We start from the raw sequence: 12,427 nt of genomic DNA, 5'->3' as shown, positions 1-12,427 counted from the left end.
CAGCACTAGAGATTGGATCCAGGGCATGGAATAGCCTAGGCAAGTACTCTGCTACTGAACTATATCTCCTTCATTGCCCCCTTTTAAAATTTAAGTTAGCATACAAAGTGATGAGTTTCATTGTGACATTTAAAATAGGTACATTTTCAAGTATACCACGCCAGATCACATTCTGGAGTATTTTATAAAGTTCACTAAATTGAAGAGGATGGGAAGTATAATTAAATTGGCATCAAGAACCAGCAGAATACAATAGCACTCTAATGACAACAGTAGAAACTAGTTAAAAGTGGGTAAGATACTTAAATGTTGTGCTTCTCCAGAGGAGACAGATGTCTAGAAAACACAAGAGAAACAGTCTGTTGATATTCATTTGGGAAATGGAAGTTAAAACCAGAGAGAAATCACCATGAAGTCACTAAGTGAATAGACTCAAACGACAGACAGGGATTGGCACAATGTCGAGAAATTAGAACTCTCTTACTTTACTGGTAGAAAAGTGAAATGTAGAGCCATGGTTCAGCTGTTTTTTAAAACATCACAGTTACTTTATAATTCTGAAACTTACTTCTTTTAATTATGCCTAAGTGAAATAAAAATATGTATCCACATAAATAATTGTACATGAATGATTATACCAGCATTATTCATCATAGCCAGAAGCCAGAAAGAATTTTACTTCTGTCAGCTGGTGAATGAGCACAGTGCAATCAAAAGGAACAGGGATGAATCTTAGAGAGACTGTATAGATGACATGAGTCACATGCAGACTGTGCTGTGTTTTCCTCTCTGTGACTTAGCTAGCTGAGCTCAGTATTCAAGTTGATATGCTTCAATTAATATTATAGCACTATTTTATTAATCCTCATAATATTAGCTAACAAGCCATGAATACTCTTAAAAGCTTTCAAACTATTTTTCAAAAATTTGTTTTTTGAATGGAGAACTGCTTGTCTGTCTGAAGAGACTTAGGAAAATACTCTGGGAAGACATAGGAACTTCACTTCTCTTCTGTCTGCATAATATTGTGAGGCAGCTTCCTCTGCTAAGGTATTGCTAATGGCCAGAATTTGGAACGAGAAGTGGTGGAAGGGAGAGAACTGAAAGAAGGAGACATGAGGGGAAGAGGCTGAGTTGTTAAGCTGGAGTTTGGATAATTCTCCTAAGTGTGGAGTACACTGATGACCAGATCTGCTGAGAGCTGGCATGGGTTGGAGTGCTGTGGAGATGGCTAGTCAGTGAATTGGTGGGAGCCTTTACCTGTTTCAGTCTAATGCTTAGGCCCTACTTAATTTGAAGAGGTAAAGCCAGGAAGCAGAAGGTACCTAGTGAGAGCATAGTTATTTGTAGGTGATGGCCAGTAGACTGTTGGTGATACTGAAAAATCAGAAGAGGAAGACAAGGCTGTGGCTTGAACCACTGGGCCAAACCAGAGAGGAGCAGGGTTTTGTTACCTGTAGCTGTGTATGTTAGGAAAGAATCCTGTAGTTTCAGATTGTGTCCCATACATTCCAGTTGGGAGTTGAATGTTATTACTCAAAGGCGCCAATTAGAAATCTGGAACAAAAGCACTAGATTGTCATTTGATGGCTGTTCCCTTCCCTTGCATCTAAGGCCTGTGGGGCAGTTCTAGCTTGGGCAGAGCTGCCAGTAAGGCCAAACAGTTGAACCGAAGATATCCTGTCTTGTCTTGAGTTTGCTGTGGTGAGTACAGTGCAAGTGTCTTGCGTATGTGGCCAGATAGTACTCCTGAAGCTGATTGGACAGGAGGTGAGTGTTCTTCAGTTAGGTTTTGGGCATCTCATGATTGTTGAGACAGTATAAATTGAAAATGTGATTGCTTAGTGAAATGAAATGACAATTACTGAAGTCTTAAAGAACCTCAGGGTGACTAAAATGTAAAAGTTGATTTTGAGGCTAAAGAAAGCATGCTTAAAGTAGAAATTCAAACACTAAGTAGAAAAATGCCTGTCTTGTTCAAGATTTTTCTGCACAAATTCCAGTTAGTTTAGGGATCTTAAAAATTCAAAATATTTTCTTGCTGGGTTAGCTAGCTTTCCTTCAGCTAGTACAAGTATTCATCATTACTCCCAAGACCTTTTTAGCTGTGTTCAAAATTAGGGTCATCTTCCCTGACAGTTTTCATTGCCCATTAGTTGTGCGTGAATGCTTCAGAAAAACCTTGAATAGTAAATCCTGGGGTAGATTAGTCTCCATGGGGACATCAGTCTTGTTTGATCTCGGCATTCATTGAGTTCTCAGTCTGCTGTCACCATGGAATATGTGTTCCTGGAAGAAGGGCTGTGAGAGCAGGCTTTGCTGGTTGGACAGCAGCGAGGGAAGCTCAGCCCACTCCCTGCAGTCCAAGGTTGTGTGATAGTGCTCAGTAAGCACTGTCTGCTTGGGGACTGTTTGGAATTACCATTATTTTTGGTAAGCCATTTGGGAAGTGCCTTACTTTGTAAAGCCTTTTTATTGAGAGAGTTAGATTTAAAATACACAAAAATCAGACTAAGGCACTTAGTATTAACAATTTAACTTTTTAAAACATCTGTAAGTACTGTAGTAATAATAGCTCTTTTCTTTCTCTTTATATTTATTAAAGCCATTTGTGGTAAGTCCTTTATCATAAATTTTAAGTCCAGTGGTCGTGCTTATAAATATAAGAAGATAATATTTTTTCCTTAAATTAAAAATTTTGTGCCAGTGAATTTTTCCAGAGTTGCTTTAGTTATGTATATTTATTTGAATTCTTAAAATTGCTTCTAAGCTGTTAGTTTCTATAAGGAGCTTGTTTTCTGTGAATTTGAAGACTGATTTATATACCTGCTTGCTTATCTATATAAATCAGCTTCACAGAGCTCATACTTGAATGCAGTTTAATATCACCTGGAAGTGGGGAATCATTATAGAAATAGAAATAAAAGCTTTTCTGATTATGGACAGACATGTAAAAAAACTCTTCAGTTCTGTAACTTTAGCAGTATGTCAAACACAGTAGTTTCAGGTAACAAAGAACTGTTTTATTAATTAAATTTACAAAGTACACAAATAAAAATAGAAAAAACCCCCAGATTTTCCATTTTCAGTTGTTCAGAAGAGAATAATTCTTCATCATCTGTCCAACAGAGATATGTTGTTAGTCCAACACCTAGTCCAGAGGTGGGGATAGAGTCCTGGTCCTGGAGATGGTAATGCAGACCCGGTAAAGAGGAAGACACAGAGCAAAGTGAGTGAGCAGTGGCAGCACCGCATGGGAGCCACTTTAGGATGCTTGGACCAGGGTGCTTGACTGAGTGCTTCTCTTGTGTCCTCCATCCAGTGAGCTCACCTGAGCTTCTAAGGGAATGGCCTCTAGGGCTCTTAAGTACAGGTTTTTAAAAGATAAACCAGTAGTCTTACCCAGATGGTGTAAACACATGTCTGACTTAATCGACATGTTATTTGCTATAAAACCAGTAAACATTAAAATTGTTTCAAAGAGCATTTGCATATAATTTAATGAAATAGGAGATTGGGATTTGATTGCTAGTAGATTAAAGCAACTACTAATTATCTAACATTAGGTAGTATTCATTCCCCTCAAAGAACGCTACTGGTTAGCCTCTGTCCCTACAGAGCTGTAAAGTAACATACTCAGAAGAGAACCAGCAGTAGTAGTTTTTGTGTCCCAAAAGAACAGTTTGGGGAGGTGGTTTTGGGGTGCTTTGGAAGGAGGGGGACTCAGGTTCTGTCCTCTGAAGTCCTGTCCTCCTCATCTTTACACCCTTTGGAAAATCCTCTCAAACGACTTCCTCTTTGCTAATTACCCTGAGCCTAGCTTGTCTGGGGTGTCATGAAGGCACAGGAAGGCAGGTGGGTGAGAAGACAGGTGTATTTTGTTAGGATAAGTAAGCACTCATTTGGGGAACAGTTTGGCTGAAAGTGAGACCTGGACTATTAATATTCATGTCATCTCTACATGGTGCTTTGGAAACGGAAACTGCACTGCATAGCTCATTAATCACCAGGGCTCAGCCATCTTTCCCTGAATTCAAGGTGAATTTTCTTTTGTATAGCTGGGGGGAGCTTTATTATTTTTTCCTGTTATCAGCTAAATCCTTGAAACAGAGCATCTTGTGAAAATTTTCTGATTTATTCCTTTGCACAACCTAAACTGCAAACTGCAGACTTGGAAAGAAACATTAAGTGTTGCTAACCCCATCACTGATGGACTTATAGGGGAATAAAAGGTAACAGTTGTAGTTTACATGACTTTGCTCTTAAGTGTCGTCTAACTGTGTATTTTCGTAAACACAGGGTCTTTGGGAATGTGCAATTCAGACTGAACAAAAGTTGGCCTAAGTTTGCTTATTGGTCTCCTTTTATTTGAATCTTACCATTTGCTTCTCAAAACTTAAATAGAAGGCAAACTTTACGAGTCCTGTTTGTTTGTTTGTTTGTTTGTTTGTTTGTTTTTTACCTTAAAGTTTGTAGGCTCCTTGTATTTTAAAGACAGAAATATTGTGTCTTTTGCCTTGCTGCACATGTCAGAGGGGTCCTCAAGACCAGTGCTGTCTTCATAATGCTGAGATGCCATTAGCCTTCCTGACTCACTTCCTCATGAGGTACAGACTGTTTTCTAGAGGCTCTGTGACATTAGCAGATTAAATACACAGGTAGACATGAGAGTCAGGTGGTCTACTGATACAGATTTCAAAAAAAAATGTAGAACCATGTAACTGCCCTCTTGTATTTTTTTTTTTTTTTAATTTCATGCAGTATCTTATCCTCTTACAGACTGGAACTTATTGTTATTTTTAAATGATTTATTAGATATATTTTTAAAGATTTCCCTTTTCATAAATTGGTAAATATCTGTAAATGTATTCCACTAGACATAAACTCTTCAGAATTCTCTCTCCTTTTCCAAGTATAAAAGGGTTTTGAGATCTGTTAACTTACATGATGTCTTTGACTTTAAGGTAAATAGCCCTTTATTTTTCTTCTCAAATAGTGTGCTTTCCTATGTAATATGTAATTTTTTCTCCCACTGTGTTTGTGACAGTTGAGCAGTGCTAACAAAAGTCCTTCAGTAAGGAGATGTAAGACTGTGAGCTACACATTAATGCAGTGGTGTTCTCAAGTCAGTGGGCATTGGTGACATGGGCATGCTTCTTTAGCAAGGGCTTCTGAGCTTCTTGAAAAAAGGGAGCTGTTATTCTCAGATTTAGCTCTTTCTGATCTCACTGAAATGATGGTGGAAGAGGAAAGAGCCAGGCATGTCCAGCCTTTTGATGTTGTGACATGATGATGTCACCTACAGAGTTCACACTAGAGAACCAGGCAATTGAATTAGAGAAAACAAAGAAACAAAAGAAAGAAAACAACACCAGGCCTGCTTTATGCATATCTTATGTTCCCTTGGCTTCGGGGCAGAATATCTATGTAAATTTGATATTTTTCTGTATGGGAGGTTTCTCTCTGTTCTTTTATTATTTCTCAGTGATACATAGTAGTATGCGTACATGGATTTTTATACTCAGGGTTATAGATCACTTTTATTTTGTTGCTTAAAATAGTATAGTAATAAATTATCTCTTTGTTAACTCCTATGCTCCTTTGAGTGGATCAATTGCTTGAGTACTGACACCAAGATCCAGTAAGCTCATTTGTATATTTCCTGCCTAGTCCTAAAGTCAGTCACTTCTCCTAGCACTGGTTTCGACTGCAGAAAATGTACCAAGATCTTGGCAGTAGGGTGTGCTCATTTTTTCATGGATGCTACTTTAAGGTCCTCTCAGCTGACAGAAAAAGGAATGTGTGTATATAGTAAGGAGTATGCACATCCTTATAGTATGTACATTTCTGCGTATAACCATCTGTGTTTACAGCAACCAAGCATGAGTTCACACATTCAACTATAATCCATCATCACTTGGATCACTTTAGCTAGCCACAGCAGTGAGAACCCTACCACATGCTCTATGTTTAATTGTTTGTTACACGTACAGCAGTGTCGGAATTGTTAACCTGTACCCCATGGGAAGCAGGTTTATCAAAATGTAGTAAGTACAATGTACTTCTTTTGTTTTCACCTGCACAGACTGCTTTTATTTCTAGACTTGATTATTTCATCTCTTTTTCTCTATTCAGCTCTTTCAGTAAGACTGCGCCATACATTTGTACTATAGTTAAATTTTATGGTTAAGTATATGTACTTTCTAAATGATTTGCAGAATTTTGTATAATTAATATTTACTCTCATTTTAAGTGCTGAGTTTTGATAAAAGTGCTTATCATGATTACTTTGCTGTTATCCCCTAAAAGGGCCCATGTTTCATCTATATTAATCCCTCACCTAGATCTCTCAAACTCTTGATAATAGGCTTGCTGCAGTTTTAATTGGGATTGTATTGTCTGTGCAGCAACTTGAAAAGAGCTGTTAAAAGAGTTTTAATCAAGAAAAATGTGTTGGCTAGAGAGATAGATGGCTCAGCAGTTAAGAGTGCTGGCTGCTTTTCCAGAGGTCCTGAGTTCAGTCCTCAGCAACCACATGGTGGCTCACAACCATCTGTAATGGGATCTGATGTCCTCTTCTGGTTTGTCTGAAGAATAGTGACAGTGAAGTCATACACAGAAAATAAACAATAAATCTTTTTTAAAAATGTGTTGTTCCACTTATTTAGGTCTTTGGCTTCCTTCATAGAAGTTTTGTACTTTTCAGTGAATAGAATCCATACATGTAAACTTTAATCTTAGCTTTCTTTTCATTGTGTTTTTAATTTTACATTCCTGTCATTGTTGTTATAAAGGAAAAGAATTGAATTTCACATCTTAACCTTTCGGTCTAGGCTTTGCTATAATTACTTATTAGTTACAGTTTTCTCCATTTTTTGGGATATTTTACAGTCAAGTCATTTGTAAAGAAAGTTGATTTTTCTCTTCCTTACTCTGAGTTAATCCCCTTCTCCCTCTCCTCTCTTTTTTCTTTCCTTCCCTTCCTCTCCCTCTTCCTCCTCCTTTTTTTTCCTTTTTTCTTTTCTTTTCTTTTCTTTTTTTTTTTTGTGTTCCCTTCCCCACAGTTTCTCTTCCTTCAGGACTTGCACATGTTAGGCAAATACCTTACCACCTCTCTATTTCCCCACATCCCTTTATTCCCTTCCTCCCTCATTATATTAGCTCGGACTTCAAATATGATCCTAATAGGATCACGTCTTCATAATCTGAAGTGGGGAAGGAGAGAGAAACATCGAGTTTCTTATTGTTAACTACACTGTTAGCTATGGTTTTTGTGGATGTTTTTAAACAGCTTGAACCATCTTTTCCCTGTAGCTTGTAGGAGTTTTTTTTCAGCTGTTGGAATGTGTCACATATTTCCTGATTAATGGACTCGTGTTTTTTTGTGTGTGTGTGTGTCGTCTTGTGGATGAGATGGGTCACATTAGTTACCTTTCTCTCTTTCTCTTTCCCTTTTTTTAAAAAATTCTTTTCTCTTCCTCCTCTTACTCTTTCTTCCCCTTCCTTCCCTCCCTCTTCCTTCCTATCCTTCTCTTTATTTTTAAAGATTGAGTTTTTCATTCTAACTCACTCTTTATCTGGATGGTGGTCACAACAAACCAAATTTTAGGACATATTAACTCAAACAAAATAAAAGCTTACTTAGATTTCTTTTTTGTTTTGTTTTTGGTTTTTGGTTTTTTTTTGAGACAGGGTTTCTCTGTGTAGCCCTGGTTGTCCTGGAACTCACTCTGTAGACTGGGCTGGCCTCAAACTCAGAAATCCACCTGCCTCTGCCTCCCAAGTGCTGGGATTAAAGGCATGCGCCCCGACTGCCCAGCTGAGATCGTTTTAATGTGAATAAATGACTTTCTGCTAATGTGTCTGTGTCTGCTTTTTGTAGGCAGAGCGCCCTGCTAATGGACCGGAATGTGGTTATGGCTCTTTTCACCAGCAGTACTGGCTTGATGGGAGGATCATTGCTGTGGGGGTGATAGACATTCTCCCGTACTGTGTGTCTTCTGTGTATCTGTACTATGATCCTGATTATTCATTTCTCTCTTTGGGTGTCTACTCAGCATTAAGGTAAGACTGCTTTGTACAGTTGTAATGAATTACACCAATTTGTCCATATTTCATTGTTTGTTAATTTGCTGGTACAGTAGTCCATAGCTGTATATTAATATTTAAAAGTAACAGTTTTAGGGTGCTGGAGAGATGGCTCCACAGTTTAAAGCACTTCCCATTCTTTCATAGGATTCAGCATTCTTAGGTAGCTGCTGTCAACCACCTGTAACTCCAACTCCAGGGAACCCTGCTGACCACTCTTCTGGCCTCTATAGGAACTTGCATGTAGTGTGTGTGTGTGTGTGTGTGTGTGTGTGTGTGTGTGTTCGAGCGTGCACGCGCGCTCGAGCTTGTACACACTCCCATTCATGTGGCAGTGGAGAGAATAAAATAAATCTTTCTCAAAATGATAACAGCTTTAGAAAGATACCATTGTTTGATGGTAATTCTCTAGCTTTTAATGTTTTTATATAGTCTATAAGAAATCATTGTGGATTTCTATGAGATTGCTTATCAGGTAAAGTGCTTTCTGGGTAAGCCCGATGTCCTGAGTTTCATTTCTAGGACTCATGTAAAGGTGGTAGGATAGGACTGAGTCTAAAAAGGCCATGGCATATTCATTCTCTCTACCCCCATCGTACACATACAATAATACTAAATATGTTTTTCAAAAAGAAACCACGTGTTTAGATTTTTCAGATATATACATAAATATGTATATATCTATATTTATCACATGTCAGAATCATTTATGTTTCTTAAATATAACATTATTTACATTGTTATTACTATCATATATAGTCTCTCAGTATGATTTAAAGATATAACAAATATGGTATGGATGAATTAAAGGAACGTGCATCTGCTAAAAGAAATGCAGTTAGAGAGTTGTATTAGTCATGGTTCTCTGGAGTTACAGAACTTATGGTAGTCTCTATGTAGTAAAGGAATTTATTGATGACTTACAGTCTGTAGTCCAACTCCCAACAGTGGTCGGCAGCAGCTGTGAATAGAAGTCCAAGGGTCCAGCAGCTGCTCAGTCCCACAAGGCAAGCAGATGAAGCAGAGAGAACCTTACTTCTTCCAATGTCCTTATTTATGTAGGTCTCCAGCAAAAGGTGTGGCCCAGATTAAAGGTGTGTGCCACCACACCTTTAATCCCAGATATCCTTGCTTGAACTCATAGATCTTCCGGTCTTAATCGTCTAGGATTCATAGCCACTATGCCACCACACCCTCAATCCCAGATGATCTCGAACTCACAGATCTTTCTATCTTAATCCTCTGGGATTCATAGCCACTATACCTCAAGATCTCCGTACCAAGATTCAGGTCGGAAACTTGTATCTCTCAGCCTCCAGATTAGGGCCAGGTGAGCCTTCTAATTCTGGATTGTAGTTCATTTAGATATAGTCATGTTGATAACCAGGAATAGCCACTACAAGAGCTGCTGCAATTTTTTTTTTTTTTTTTTTTTTTTTTTTAAGGAAAGGGGCACATTTGACAATCATTTCATTAGGCACATGGCTATACTATCTTAGAGGTAATGAAGGTGGTCAAATTCAGGCTGTATTTTGAAGAGAGAGCCCAGTGACTTGCTGGATAGTTGAGGGTGGCTCATGGGTTTGGGTAAGTGGTAGTGTAGTGATCTAAAATAAGCAGGGCTGAGTAAACAAGTGCCATCTTGACTAGCCAGTGTGTGGCCAAGAGCTGTTGGGTGTGGGTGGCTGTGATGTGTTGGCATTTGCTTGGATACATACGTTCTTTCTTTCCTCAGTTTGAGTCTTGAAAATTGATTAGATCTAGGAACAGTAACACTTATTCTATTAAAGAAACATTTTAATTTTTTTTTTTTGGATAACCTTTCAGAGATTTAAATTTGCACTTGAAAAATGAACAGAGTATCCCATCAATTAGTACTCAGAAGGTTGAGATTGGAGGATTGTGAGTTTGAGGCCAGCCTGGGCTACAAAGCAAATTATGAGATTAGGCTACATTACAAAATGAAACCCTGTCTAACAGAAGATAACAAAAGCTCATGAATGTTATATATCCATTGCTACTATTAAAAAGAAAGAAGAACAAGAAACAAAACTTTCAAAAGGCAGAAAATGTTCTGTGTGCTTAGAAATTATTACCAGTCTCCTATACAGCCTGCTTAATTCAGCTGGACAAATAGAGAAATTTTGTGCCAAGATTTATTTTACTGCAAATTACAACCACTTCCCATGCAAGCCTTGCCCTGAAGACTCAGCTTCTCTGATTGAACAGTCTTCATCTCTGCTAACAGAGAGAAGGCATGGAGAGAGAGAGAGAGAGCATGTGCTGTCTGTCGTCCCTCTCACTCTAAGGAAATTGTGTGTCCACTATGCTACACAAAGTTATGAGTCATTTATGCTGAAAGGGCTGAGTGTAAATACATATATAATTTTTCTTGAAATTCATTGGCTGTTAAATTTTTTTTTAAGATTTATTTATTTTATTTATGTGAGTACACTGTAGTTGTCATCATATATGGGCATCGGATCCCATTACAGCTGGTTGTGAGCTACCATGTGGTTCCTGGGAATTGAACTCAGGACCTCTGGAAGAGCAGTCAGTTCTCTTAACCTCTGAGCCATCTCTCCCACCTCGGCTATTAAATTTTACAAATTTGTTGTGCTGTTAAAACAGCCCACATTCCTTGAACATTCTAGGGCATAGTGAATAATATTATAGATATCTTTATTTTATGTCATATTGGTTGTAGATCAGCTCTTTTTTCCTATTAAAGTATAAAATCTGAACTTTAGAAGTATTTATTTGAAATAATTTAGAGGTTATTGGGGGTACCTCTGTAGTAATAATCATATTGTGTTTTAAAGGAACATTTTTCTCTTAAGAGTTGACTAGTTTGATTCTTTCCATTAGGTTTTATTTGAAAATTGAAACCCCAAATTAACTATATGGTTTTTGTTTTTTTTGTTTTTTGGCAGAGAAATTGCTTTTACTAGACAACTGCATGAGAAAGCATCACAACTCAGCTATTATTATATGGGTTTCTACATTCATTCCTGTCCCAAGATGAGATACAAGGTAATGTCAGTTTCGTGCCTATGCCAGTTTTCATTTATAGAAGATGAATTTTCAGTACAATGTGCATCTTGGGGCACACCACTTGGCATGTAGAGGTGGGCATGGATTGTTAAGGAGACAGTTTTGCTTGCTCATACGGAGTTCTTTCTGAAGTGAGGATCATAGTCTCCTCTGTGCTGATATGATCCTGTATGTTTGTTGTTGTGAGATTTAAGGATGCTTTGCAATTTCCTTTTAAGAAATAGTTGTCAACAGTCTCTTTAGTGAAGGCCGTTGATATTTCTTCAGTGGGAGCGTGGAGCTACAGAGGATCAGACTGCTCTCCACTGAGATCATCACTCTTGTCTGCTTTACTGAGTGGTGGTTTACTCTGAAGACCATAGACATACAGTGAGTGTATTGCAGGTGATGCATAAAACAGGGTCATGCAGTGGTTGGTAGATGGCCTAGGAGATTATGGGGTTTTCTTCCAGGGAGTGGAGGAGGAAGGAAGGAGGAGCTCAAATGAAGAGTAGGTGTGATGGGGCAGGCAGGAGTCAGAGTGCCAAACCCACGGCCTTCATAGGAGAAAGGACAGGTAGACACTTGGGAGACCTGTCCTGTCTATAAATAGGATTTACTTTTTCTAAATAATATGAAATAGTTTAAAAGCATGTGAAAGCAAAAACTCTTTACTGTGTGCCCACTACTCTGCAGTGACTCACTGCCTGCTCTTACCTGTTCCTTTACCTTCATCTCCTTTTAAGTTAGTTTGGAACATACTAAGGACAGTCCTTTTTTGGAAGACAGGGTCTAAATCAGGTGCAGTTGACCTGGAATTTGATAGTGAACCATCCTAGCCTCAAATCCTCATCTGCCTGCCTCCCAAGTCCCGGGATTAAAGACATGAGCCACCATGACAGCTACGGATGCCTTTTTAAACTCAAGAGTCTAGGACTGCTTTTTTCCCGCTTTTGTATTTTGAGGTGCTAGGAATAAAAGCCAGGATCTTACATATGCTATGTAATGGTCCACCATGAGTTATACCTGAGCCTCCCAAAAGTATCCTTATATTTGTAAATGTTTTAGTGGGTATTTTTGAAACATAAGCACTTTGAAAATGATTACAGTCTTAATACCACATCTGAAGAGTATTGACAGTGTTTCTAAATGTCTTCTATGATAGTGATCCTATTTCCTGTTTCATAATCTGCTTCACCATCAGTTTAGTTGACTTAGGACGTGAACAAGGGTCATACATTACATTTGGTTAATATATTTAAAATCTCTCTCTCTCTCTCTCTCTCTCTCTCTCTCTCTCTCTCTC

The 12,427-nt window shown here is 38.2% G+C and overlaps 1 protein-coding gene across 4 annotated transcripts in view; it reads left to right on the top strand.

Annotated features, from left to right (window-relative positions):
- Ate1 (arginyltransferase 1) overlaps positions 1-12,427 on the top strand; it is a 113,268-nt gene that overhangs the window by 41,466 nt on the left and 59,375 nt on the right. For all 4 annotated transcript variants that reach the window (XM_031388522.1, XM_031388521.1, XM_031388523.1 and 1 more), the window contains exons 9-10: positions 7,883-8,064; positions 11,022-11,121. In XM_031388522.1, coding sequence (XP_031244382.1) covers positions 7,883-8,064; positions 11,022-11,121 — 282 coding nt within the window. The remainder of the gene's footprint in view (positions 1-7,882; positions 8,065-11,021; positions 11,122-12,427) is intronic.

Source organism: Mastomys coucha, unplaced genomic scaffold (assembly GCF_008632895.1).
Source record: "Mastomys coucha isolate ucsf_1 unplaced genomic scaffold, UCSF_Mcou_1 pScaffold21, whole genome shotgun sequence".
In the NCBI taxonomy this organism is placed as follows: domain Eukaryota; kingdom Metazoa; phylum Chordata; class Mammalia; order Rodentia; family Muridae; genus Mastomys; species Mastomys coucha.
This window is presented reverse-complemented; position numbering and strand designations above follow the sequence as displayed.